Here is a 12321-nt window from a genome sequence, read left to right on the forward strand (position 1 = left end):
CAGCTAGCTGTATTGTTCTTTTCTTGCCTCTCCAATACATGGACTGAATGTATACATTTGTGGTTCTGGTTTTGTATTCAGGGGATGCACCACCCACATACTGTAGCAACACCTTAAAGGTTGACCATACTCTCTGCGGCCTGTGTCCGCTGTGAGTTATTACCTGATCCCACATTCCATTCCAGTAGATTGATTTATCATTGTTTCTCAATTCAGAGCCTGCATCCTTCAGAGTATGTGGCCCATCATGTGCCCCTTAGACCATGAGGACAGAACCGAAATGAGACGATCTGGTCTACAGAGGTTTTCAGTGATCAGCATCACTAGCTTGTCACACCCTTATTGTTGTTGCCTAGCAACAGAGCTTCAGTTGGACACAAAAAGGAAGTTTGAATGCCCCTTGGTTATTTAGCATGTGTACCTTTAGCTGTTCGGTTGAATTGACACATGGTACTCAAGCATTAGACATCTCAATCCTTGTTTGTCACCAAAGTGCAATGATTCCTGGGATAGATTGGGCTGGGGACGATCCACCTGTTTGTGCTTTTGAAATGGGACATTTCAGTCGCACTGCTGTGTATAACCTTTGAAGGAAAACTGTAAAACTTAACATATTGACTTGCCATCTCAGCTATTTAACTGACAGAAGTATCTATATTGACCTTACTGCATTGTGGGACTTTTGGTACTCCATATTTAAAGGTTCAGTGTGTATGTTGCAGCTGCAGCAACCTCACACTCCCCTTCCAAACATGAACATGTGGAAACCTTCAGTTTAGTTTTCCGTAAAACTCAGAAGGTGTTCAGTTTATCCTGTGTGGACTACTGTAAAAAAACATGGCGGCCTCCATAGAGAGGACCTGCTCCCGATGTAAATATTTAAATATAAAGGTTAAAGAAAACAACTATTTGTACAGTTTAGATGAAACGCACTATTGAAAACATAACTAGGATTATTTTATATTCAATTTCTGCCAGTAGATCCCTTTCACCCAAATCGTACACACTGGACCTTTAAAGAGAACAATGTTACATTTCCACTCATGTGTGTTTATAGGTGACATCCTTGCTCCAGTTGTGCAACATAATTGACCTGCTGGACTGTGGTTAACACATCACCTGACAATGTGCGGCCGCATTACATCTGATTTAAATATCAGAAGCCTACCTGTAAATTAAGACTCGTAACCACCCCACTATTGGTTGGTGAGAAGATCAGAAATAACAATGATTATCTCAGTGAACCTGCTGCCTCTTTAACACCGAGTTGTTGCCATAACAGCAGCATGAAGCGGCCGTGCCCTGCAGAGATTGTCGGTGTGTTTTCCCTGAGACTAAAGCTCTGCGGCCACCGGCTCATCGTCTTGTATAGTCAGCAACAACAACAACAACAACAACAACAACAACAACAACAACAACAACAACAACAACACGGTCTCCTGCCAAACAACCGCTGCTGTCACTGCACGCAGGCGTGAAATCTGACGCGATGCTCTCGCCCCATTCAGCCGCTCGCTGGGATCCTCCCTTCACTCAGTCGTGCGTGCAGTGCGCGCTGCGAACCAAACAACGGGCTCTGTCGGGACGTCTGGACGCGCAGAGAAACCAGCAGAGGCACAAGAGGTGATCCGCAGAGATTCACCTGCGGCGATGTAAAGATGGCGAGAGTGCTCCACAACTTGCTGTTATTCCTGATCGGACTTGCGCAGAGAACCCGAGTTGTGGGGTACTGGTCGCTGATCTACGCGTATTGTGCTCTGTGCACCGTCGTGGCGCTGCTGAAACTTTGCTGGAACCTCGTCCTGAGGCCGACGACCACCTTCCGATGGACGATCCGGGAGAGTCCGCCCGCCTGTCTGAATGACACGTCCTTGGGCACCCACTGTTATGTTAGGATCAAGGTAAGGCACGCACGCACACATGCACATGCGCACGCACTTGGACATGAGAGGTGTCTCGTCCCCCCGCGAGGGAAAAAACCCATTGTGCTGCTCAGATGTGAATTGATACAACACCTTTTTCTGCGGTGTCGCGTCGTGAAAAGCCTCAAAAACAGGCCTGGTCCCCGAGCAAGTCAAGAGGCATCTGTTTATTTATGATCATTTATGATATGTTTATGATTTTTTTGTATTACTGTTGTTGTTATTCCGGTGCAATCAGGGCTCAGGTGGTGCTGAAAGAACAGCTCCTCCGTGTACGTGCTGCTGCAGCCTCCAACTCCAACAACCTGTGTGCAGCATTATGTCATTAAATACCGAGGCATCACTAAAGCCTGCACTGACCCAAAGCCCAGATTGTCAACAGCAGAAAAAAACCATCCACTTGTAAATAAAATAACTGAAACGGCATACAGTGACACTGCAGTGGTCTACACTGCATAATACAACCTAGCAGCAAAGTGTACTTAAAACTTAAAGTACTCTACAATTTAATTTTATTATCCATGTGTAATATTAGTATGTCTTTTAACGTATTACATTCAATATCACATGCAATATTTTATATTACTTCCTCCTATTGTCATTATTACTTCTGCTATTATAGAAATTAATCAGATTAGATTAGATTATGACCATTGATGCATTAACATGCCAGTAGCATTTGAATGTTGCAGCTTGTACAAAGCTCGTTTTGAATACCTTGATCTCTGTTTGGCAGTTTGAGATAACAGTGTATCATATTTCTATAAAAAAATATCATTGCACTTTTACAGTCTTGATGGCCACTCAAAGCTCTTTACAGTAATGTTTGGCCATTGCCTATTCACACACACACTCTCATATGATGTATTTCTCTGTCACACATCACTCACACGCTTCTGACACAGCCATCGAGGGGAATGTTGGGCTCAGAATCTTGCCCAAGGACACTTCCGAATGCAGAATAAGGGAGACCTTTTGGTTCGTGGCCGTCCTGCTCTACCTCCTGAGCCACAACCCAACTCCACTTAAAGCTCATACGAAAAAAACATGTATATGCAAAGTAACCACTAACTGCAGTTGAGGGCAGTGTTTCCCTAAATAATGTCAACTTGAAGTATAAGTAACAGATTAGTATCCAAAAGCTGTTCTAAAGCAAAGTACTAGAGTAAATGTTCTGGTTACAGAAGTGTTATTCTAACAATCAGCCTAATGTTGTCAGGTGGAATCATTTAACCAATATGTTTTATTTTTAAGGCAACATATTTTTCAAAGCAGAATGTTTATAGATATATGTCAATTTATTTGTGGACCTCCTTGATAATATATAATCGATTCATAAGAGAGATCCAATATGTTTGATATTGCAAGGTTGTGAGCCAAATATTCTCCTTTGTGTATTAACTCATAATATGATAATGTATTTATGTCTTGTTTTGCTTCTGATAATTACATTAGTGTCCGCTCATTTGTCGTGCAGCTGCACATTTAAAAGTGCTGACCTATTCTGTTGTGTTCTCTTCACATTAGACTGTCAGCTCTCAATGTTCTCGTCTTAATGGCTGTGTCTTCTTTCAGGAGTCCGGCCTTAGGTTTCACTATGTTGCTGCTGGAGAGAGAGGAAAGCCACTCATGCTGTTCTTACACGGCTTCCCTGAGTTCTGGTAGGTCAAAGGGAGATCAGGGTGGTGGGGGCAACATTTACGTTGACAGTTTCAGCTCAAATGCATTCACTAGCATCAAACCAGACATTCAAATGGTATGTCACTCAGTTGCTGGGCAATTTCTCTTCTCTGTGCTGTCTCTGACTCCTTGGCTGCACAAAACGAATCCACAACAGCGAGAACTACCAATTTGCAGACCTCATTTGCCATTGGGGGTTAAAGGGTCCAAAGCCTTCAAGATCTCCTCCTCCTGATATTAAATGAAAAAATGGTGTCTAGCATTTGCTCCTGGAAAGGGGCCAAAGAGGTTGTCAGGAGCTGTAAGCCTGTCCATATCTCCAACATACTATCTAAGCTGCTGACAGGACATGGATTAATTATTGGTATATGGGAGCTCTTTCTGCTTCACTTGCTGTATTCTTCGGAATAATAAACTGTGCTGCTGAGAGTGAGACGGTTGGAGAGAACTCTCTACACTTTATTAAAAAGCACTAATTCCCTCTGAGGATTGAGAAGGAAGTGTGTGTGTGTGTGTGTGTGTGTGTGTGTCATAAAGGAAGGATGGAGGGTTCTTCGAGGGGCTTTCTGAGCTTTAAAGCTCATCTATATTCTAAGATCTGAGGCTTCATTGCTGGGATCTTGTCCTGACTCATCAGAATCACAGCCAGGCCTCTGCATCTTGCTCCCCTCGCTCGGCAAAAGGAATGAGGAGGAGGAGGAGGAGGAGGAGGAGGAGGAGGAGGAGGAGGAGGAGGAGGAGGAGGAGGAGAATTTTAGGCATGATGAGGAGCCTCTAGAGCAGCAAAGATCTTCAATTTTGAATCACCGCAGTCCACAGGGTCGAAGTACTACTAAGAATTTAAAACAGCTCTTGCTGCACTGAGGTGACCTTCTCTCAGCTGTCAGTGCTAGTTTTTAAAAAGTTTGTGAAATTAGTGTGTATCTATCTCACATTTATTCCTTGTAAGAGATTCGACTGCAACTTAAGGGTACAAGTGTTACTTTGCCCCTGAGTTTTGGGTCCCTAAGTCAACTTTATTTTAAGGTGTAATGGGGAATATTATTCAGACTGTGAACATCTATACAGTATAATGTGTTGTGTAGCTCTAAGGGGGAAACAAGTCTGGTTTGGGCTTCAAGATTGTCAATTGTTTACAAAAAGACATGTGATACTAAACACAAAAAAGTGTGGATTTACCCAACAGTCAGGTACAAATTAACAATTCTGTCGAATAGCATTATCAGGAATGTTAGGAGCCAGTGTTATTTGGATTGCCTCACCTTATAGTAGACTCCAAAAGGCAGGATAACTCGACTTCTGTTTAATTTTTTATTCAGTTTGAGGCAAATAGTGCAATACTAAATCAGTGGAGAATCTCCTTCAAAGTACAGGATGGACTGTAAAGTAGCTTATAGAGGAAACACATCGAGGCCTGGCTCTTCAGGTGAGAAGGTCATAAAAGGAAATTAAGAAATCTGTGTTTGTGTTTCCTCAGGTTCTCCTGGCGATACCAGCTACGTGAGTTCAAGAGTGAGTTCCGTGTGGTGGCCATCGACATGCGGGGCTACGGAGAGTCCGACTTGCCCCTTTCCACCGAAAGTTACAGCTTCGAGAACCTGGTTACGGACGTCAAGGATATTGTGGAGTATTTAGGTGAGCTGTAACCTAAAAACAACTCCCTACTGCTTTGTCAGTGTCTTGAGTCAAAAATAACTTGTTTATCAGTCTTAAGCTGGACAGCCCTCGGGCCTGCGGCGTGGTATGATAGACTTCATGTGACTCATTCTTACTGAGAATGGGACATTGTGTGGATAGAGAGCCCTGCAGCCTTCTGACTGCATGTGAACACTGGCAGGGAGCTGTGGCCTGTGGCTGTCTGCGCACACCAGCATGCACTGATGATTATCTGGCCTCAATGACAGTTTTTGCTCGTTTACTGGCCAGCACGTCACCGTTTTTTCTGTCACTGCAGCAGGGGATACATGATGTACCTGTCTTAGTATTGAAATGTGTGGGAGGGAAGAATCTCTAATGGCTCCTAGTATAGTAGATCCTGTCCGGGAGTTCTTTCTTTGTGCCCTCTTTCACACATGTCACTTCATATTCAAGTGTGTTAAAGTTCGTGCTCTGTCGCTCATTAGAAGAAACCTCAAATAATGTGCAATCAGAAAGTATTACAAACATTTCTGCTACACTCACATTAACTTCAAGCTCGAAGTAATGTCAAGAAGAAACAGTTGACTTGCTCCCAGCCTGTATAATCATCTGACTGCTCATGTGACCTGCCCTGTTGGACTTCAATGTACTGATGTTGTTTTTTTCCCAGATCTCTGTTACGTTGTAGATTACAGTGTTGTAAAAACAAAGGCTACGAGAAAGGAACCCAAGTTATAAGTATAATGGCATTAATGAGTTCTTTGTCGAAATATGGCCCCTGTTCCATTCTTCCACCAAGTTTTGTGTTAATCCATTCTGTAATTTTTGCGTAATCCTGTTTACAAACAAATAATCAAACCGAACGACATAGGGACACTGGTAAAAATGTAACCTCCTTGGCAGAAGGCATAAACTGGAATGAATCATTAACTGCTATATTTACCTTTGCCAAGGAGTTTGTTTGTTAGCAGGATTATTCAAAAACTACTGGACAAATTACCACAAAAGTTGGTGGTGTAGGAAATGATGTAGGTCAGGGAAGAATCTATAACATTTTGGTGCAGATCTGGATCAGGTGGCAAATCCAGGAACAACATTTCTTTACTTTCTTTAATATTGCGAGATACGAAGTTTCTCAACTTTTTCCTTTATTTGGGATGAATTTCAAGCGTAAACTTGGGGTCAGTCAAACAACAATGTTATCAATATCATCATTGTGAAGTTGAACCTGAAACAATGAGCTGAAAGACACACATCATGTGCAGAGCAGCAGGGCATTGTATCTGGTCATAATTCTTAATGTGGTGAGCTCTTGGAGCGACACCTTTCATGTTTCACATAATAATTTAGTCCATTAGAAAGGTATCGAACACAAGCACAAAAGTCCAGCACAGGGGCATCTTAATGGTCTGTAAATGTCCTCAAGTGCCTTTTGAAAGCATCCCTTATAAAACATTTGCAAAATCTTCGAGTGTATATTAAAAGGTCGATAGTTGAAGCTTTGTAGCTTCTTGCATGGTTCCAGCTATCACTCTTAATTATTGCTTGATTAGTGCTCTAATATGTGATTAACTACAGAGCCCTTCTTCATATTGACCACATTGCAGACCACATTCACAGCTGGCTAATAGCGCTACACCCATTAGAGGTTTGGCCTTTAACCGTGCGTGGCTGGTAAAATCCCCCTTTTTCCCACAGAACGACTGGTAGCAGAAACAGCCATGGTTCTCTGCCATCTTCTAAAAGAGACTCCCAGACTTACCTGTACAATCCCTGTTGCTGAAGCTAATGTGGTGTCAATGTTGAGATTGCTGGGATGAGTCATACCAGTGGATGTAAATGGTGCTAGCCTATAAAGGGATTAGGTTTAGGCTGGAACAGTAATGTGATCAGAATCCCTCAGACGGATGTCCGTGACCTTGATCTGCATTTGGCTGTATGTCATGTAATACATCCATTCGACGGGATGCAAATGTCTTCTGAGGGAGGAAGCCAGCAATTATGAAGTGAGAACAGTATAAATCATCAGCATGAACGTCCAGCCACTGTTATGATCATCAGAGCCCTGTCCTCTGTTACTAAAACTGTCTAATGTGCATTTGCTTTTTTTCCCAAGGGTACAACAGATGCTGCCTAGTGGGCCATGACTGGGGCGGGACCATAGCCTGGCTCTTTGCCATTCACTACCCAGAGATGGTGACGAAACTCATCGTCCTGAACTGTCCCCATCCTTCTGTGTTCACAGGTGTGATTTCATTGTGTTTAAGCAGACTAATCCTCAGACATCTCTCTCTTTATTGTGAAAGACAACCATTTTATTTCACATTAAATAGAGAAGCCTCTGGTTTGTTTCCTGGATTATTGCAGCAGCTATTATCTCATTAATTTGCAGGTATAATTTCTTCCATCCCATGTTTGCATCCATCTGGCAAATCCTCCTCTGCCTAAAGGGGGGAGATGATGAAAGCTCATTACTGGAGGTGAATGTGAAGCTGGAACATCTGGTTTAACTGGTGCAGAGGGAGGCAGAAACATGGGGGGGTTATCACGTCCACAGGATCACAGTGTGTGCAAACTTGGCCTTTAATTACTATCTAATGACTCCTCTCTTCCTCCTCTTCCTCCTCTTCCTCCTCTTCCTCCTCTTCCTCCTCTTCCTCCTCATTTTCCTTTTCCTCCTCTCCTCTTCTCTCCTCTTCTCTTTTCCTCTCCTCTCCTCTATTCCTTTCCTTTCTTTTCCTTTCCTTTCCTCCTCTCCCCTCTCACAGATTATGCTCTGCGCCACCCGAGCCAGTTGCTGAAATCGAGTCATTACTTCTTCTTCCAGCTGCCCCGCTTCCCGGAGCTCATGCTCTCCATCAATGATTTCAAGGTGGTCTGTTATGTGTGGGATTAAGCGCTTTCAAGGTCAAGGTTGTGTGTGTTTGCGTCTCTCTGTTGTGCGAAAGCGCGCATTAGTGTATTGTTGCATGTTATTGTAGTGTCAGTCTATTCTTACTGTCTGCATCAGTGCAAACTCTAAAAACAGACTGCTTTGAAAGAAGATATTTGTTGTAGACAAGATGAGCAACTAAATCCTGCAGGAGATGTGAAGTCAGACTACTATTACATCATATCTCGAGCTCTTTAAGGCCAAAATAAGTTGTAATCTTGTCTGTAGCTAAATGTTTATCGTCTTGCGCAAATCACAACAGAGATTATCTCAAGTCACTTTGAGGCCTAGACCTCACAAATTTATAGCTAAACCCACAGTTCCACAACAAGAACTCCCTCGGAAGAAACCTCTAGAACCAGACAAAAACAGACATCTGCCTCAACTGGCTGGAGTGAGCAGAGAAAAAAACATTATTAATTTACTTTTTTATTTGCTTGTGTTATTTTTGAAATTTGTATTCATATTAATTTTTTTAATTTCTATAAGACAAAATGAATGTAAGATTACCTGATGTTCCCTGATGCCAGCTCTATGTCTTTGTGCCAGAGGTGTCACAAGGTCACAAGTGCTGCTTTCACCAGTGGAGTACATCTATCTTGTATCACATGGGCGTGCGTCTGTAATGGTTTTCTAGATCAGGTTGTCGCAGCTGCATACAATCAGTGCATTGACCTCTGTGTTTGCTGCTGTCTCTGCTGCAGGCTCTGAAGGCCTTGTTCACCAGCCGCAGCACAGGGATCGGTAGTAAAGGCCGGTGGCTCACTGCTGAGGACCTGGAGGCCTACCTGTATGCACTCTCACAGCCGGGGGCTCTTACTGGAGCCCTCAACTATTACAGGAATGTCTTCAGGTGAGGAACAGTTCACTCACAAACAGATTGACATGACAGCTGAATTTGATGTTTGTTGTGTAGTTAGAAAATACAAATCATAGCCAACACTAGTGCAGTGCTTGTTCTAATCTAGATTTGTATAAACAGTCTATGGCGTTGTTGACTACTGCTGTAGTTTATCTCGGGAGGTAGCAGAAGATTCAACTCGGCCTAAAGACTGAAGTCCCACTGCCCTGCCCCAACTGACTGTTGGTCACCTGTTTATTACATTTTTATTAATATTGAACGAATCCTGTGTCCAAATCAAACCAAATTTGACACTTCCTTGGTTCATTAAGACAATAGACATGGCAAGTGTGAAGCCGATAAGGTTGGTTCGCAAGATATGCATTCCACATATTGATAGAGAGACAGTTGTGGAATGAGAATGTAGATATTAGTCATATGAAAGAAGAAACTTGCCTTGCCCTCAGTAGAGCACAAGGCCCAACAGGTCAACCAGGTCTTGAATTACAACAAGCCTCCTAGCTATGGACACATTACGTTTCTCAGCTACACTTGGTGGTAGTTTCTAACCCAATTTGTAACCATACCCTATAAAACTACATGTAAATCCACAAGATCCAGTTTTCTATTTAGATGGAATTGCCCACACTCATCAATACAAACCTCCTAAATATGTTTAAATGTTATCATCAAGATTCACACATAGTTCTATAATAAAATCAATCAATAATGTGGAAATATGTCCTATCAATGTTGGAGAGAGGGGGACAAAAATTCCTAGATCTGCCCCCTGATTTTTATCCGCACCTAAATAGAATGGGTTCTTCCCTGAACAATACCCCATCCTTCCACCAAGTTTAATCCTAATCCATCCACTAATTTTTGCACAAACAACAGATGAGAACACAACCTCATCGCTGGAGGTAATTACTCTCAAAGTTCTTTTAAGTGCTTTTCAGTCAGTATCATTTTTTAGTCTTAGTTGGTTATTGTGATGTGTGATAACAAAATAAATTTAGTTCTTTATGATGTGAACTTTCTAGATATTTCAGGTCATACTACTGAGTATGGTGTCTACACAGATATAATATATATATATAATACAGCGCCATCTACTGTCAGAGCTGTAGAGGAGCAGAACGTTCAACATCAACCCTCTGTCAAGGCAACAACACTTTCAAATATCTATATTTATACACACCTTCCTTTGTACTTGTAAAGAGCGAGCTGGCAAACAGAGTTCAACACAATTCAGATCAGAGAAATTCTGCATCTGCACCCGACGTGTGAGCCGTACATGCATCGCTGAACGAGCCATCTGCTCCCTTCTCAAGCAAAGAGTCATCTCAGAATAGCTTTTGTGTGCTTATGTAAAAGAAATACCACTGACCCATGACCAATTAGTCTCTCCACAAACGCACATTGCACCTACACACGGGGAATACAAAAATAGATAAACACAAAGCAAATTCCATCCATCCATCCATGTCATATATATTCACGTATCCTGTCCAGATAGCTGGAGGCTGGAGCCTTCCCCAGCACACTCTGAGTTGGACATGGAAATCAAAATGCAAAGTATTCAACCATTAAATCTGGAAGATTTACAATGACCAGTATCTAAGAATACATATAAGCTGAAGAGCAGAGAGACAAGGTACATTTCCATCCACCTGCCCTCTATAGATTTGCATGTAAAAAACATTAAATTGGAATGAAACGGTGGAATATCTTTAAATATACATTTTTTTGTGCTCGGCTGAGATTGAAAAGCTGGAATATCACAAACAAAACCAAAAATAGGTAGAGGAAAAAACATTCAAGCGATGCCACAGGCTCAACTCCACTGAAAAAGTAAAAAAAACAGGATTAGGTATCTGGGGTATGGAAGCGAATGGCATTCACTTATTTTTTCTGTCTATATGGCCCAATAAGCAGACTAGGATAAGATCATCTAGTGTAATGTGAGCACTTGATTCAAAGAGGCCATAATATGCAGGTGATAGATCATTAAACAACCTTCTGAGAAACAATGCAGGTCCATGTGATACTGGGATATTTTTTTTAAAGTCAGTCTAATACCCAAATCCATGACATTCTTTGGACAAAAGTGCCCTATGATTTCGTCTTCTATTTAACGTTATCCTTAGAGACATAAGTATCTCCCAGTGTCTCAACCCCAAACCAAAATAAAACTGGATCAAGAAACACAGGTGGGACATGTGTGCTTTATTGCTCTCTATGTTATATACAGATATTTGGAGAAACCAGAGCAGATTTTTTTTTTCATGTGAACTCAATATGTTTCTGTACAGGGGTGTCTGAAACCATAACATGCCAGTTGCACAAGCTGCTTCACAAAATCAAAGTGCAAAGAACGAGATCACGCTCAGTAATGCAATAAAACAAAACAGATTAAAGAACAGCATCAAAACGATAAACTATATAAAAAAGGAAAACTATGGAAGTGTCAGTCTATACAGTTGATTTTTTAACACTTTTTATAATGAGGCACTGTTTCTGCTGATGTGATGTTTGTTCCACAGACCGAATAATGGGCCTTTTCAAGAGAATTTGATTCTCTGATCTCAGGGGAACACTTAGGCTACATTCCTATTTAAAATCTGTCAATAAACAAAATGCACAACTCAGGTTCTTTCCTCCTCTCCCTCCTCTCCCTCCTCTCCCTCCTCTCCCTCCTCTCCCTCCTCTCTCACCGCAGCTCCCTCCCTCTGAGCCAGAACCACGTCAGGTCTCCTGTGCTGCTGCTGTGGAGCGAGCGGGACACATTTCTGGAGCAGGAAATGGCCGAGGCATGCCGCCTCTACATCAGGAACCATTTCCGTCTCAACATCATCTCCGGGGCCAGTCACTGGCTGCAGCAGGACCAGCCTGACATCGTCAACACCCTCATATGGACCTTCCTCAAGGAAGGAGAGGGACGCAAGAGCTACAGGAACTAAAATCCAGACCGCGGCCGCCTCCCACCACTCCTCCCTGCTTTCACTTGCCACACCTGGAAGCCTGGAATATGCCTGTGATACCAAGCAACATAGTGATAATGCAATCATTCTTTAAAATCTTGTCACATTTCAAATATTTTTTTAAACAAAGTCAACAGTAGAGGAAAAGGATCAAAGCACACTTCAGCAGTGGGACAGTGAGCAGTCTGTGTGAGGCATTTTCAAGAGGTTTTTTGCACATGACATCCGCCTTAAAGTTTGTCAGTTACAGCATTACAAATGTGTGGCAAAATCTCCTCGTGACTTGTGTTGTGTGGTGCCTTTTTAACTTTAGAATTGTCTCGG

The 12321-nt window shown here is 42.4% G+C and overlaps 1 protein-coding gene across 1 annotated transcript; it reads left to right on the forward strand.

The window, feature by feature from the left end:
* Window positions 1-1658: 1658 nt before the first annotated feature.
* On the forward strand, window positions 1659-11976 carry ephx4 (epoxide hydrolase 4). The gene is made up of 7 exons (XM_061078814.1): window positions 1659-1901; window positions 3498-3583; window positions 5080-5237; window positions 7357-7485; window positions 8009-8112; window positions 8877-9025; window positions 11736-11976. Exons 1-7 carry the CDS (start codon window positions 1659-1661, stop codon window positions 11974-11976), a joined length of 1110 nt encoding a protein of 369 aa, XP_060934797.1.
* The last annotated feature ends 345 nt before the right edge of the window (window positions 11977-12321 follow it).

Source organism: Limanda limanda, chromosome 9 (genome assembly GCF_963576545.1).
Source record: "Limanda limanda chromosome 9, fLimLim1.1, whole genome shotgun sequence".
Lineage (NCBI taxonomy): Eukaryota > Metazoa > Chordata > Actinopteri > Pleuronectiformes > Pleuronectidae > Limanda > Limanda limanda.

Bases quoted from the DNA above. Each gene is read 5' to 3' on its own strand.
- ephx4 (XM_061078814.1), top strand. From the start codon at position 1,659: ATGGCGAGAGTGCTCCACAACTTGCTGTTATTCCTGATCGGACTTGCG. The intron at 3,584-5,079 runs GTAGGTCAAAGG...GTGTTTCCTCAG, and splicing joins CACGGCTTCCCTGAGTTCTG to GTTCTCCTGGCGATACCAGC. The intron at 7,486-8,008 runs GTGTGATTTCAT...CCCCTCTCACAG, and splicing joins CCATCCTTCTGTGTTCACAG to ATTATGCTCTGCGCCACCCG.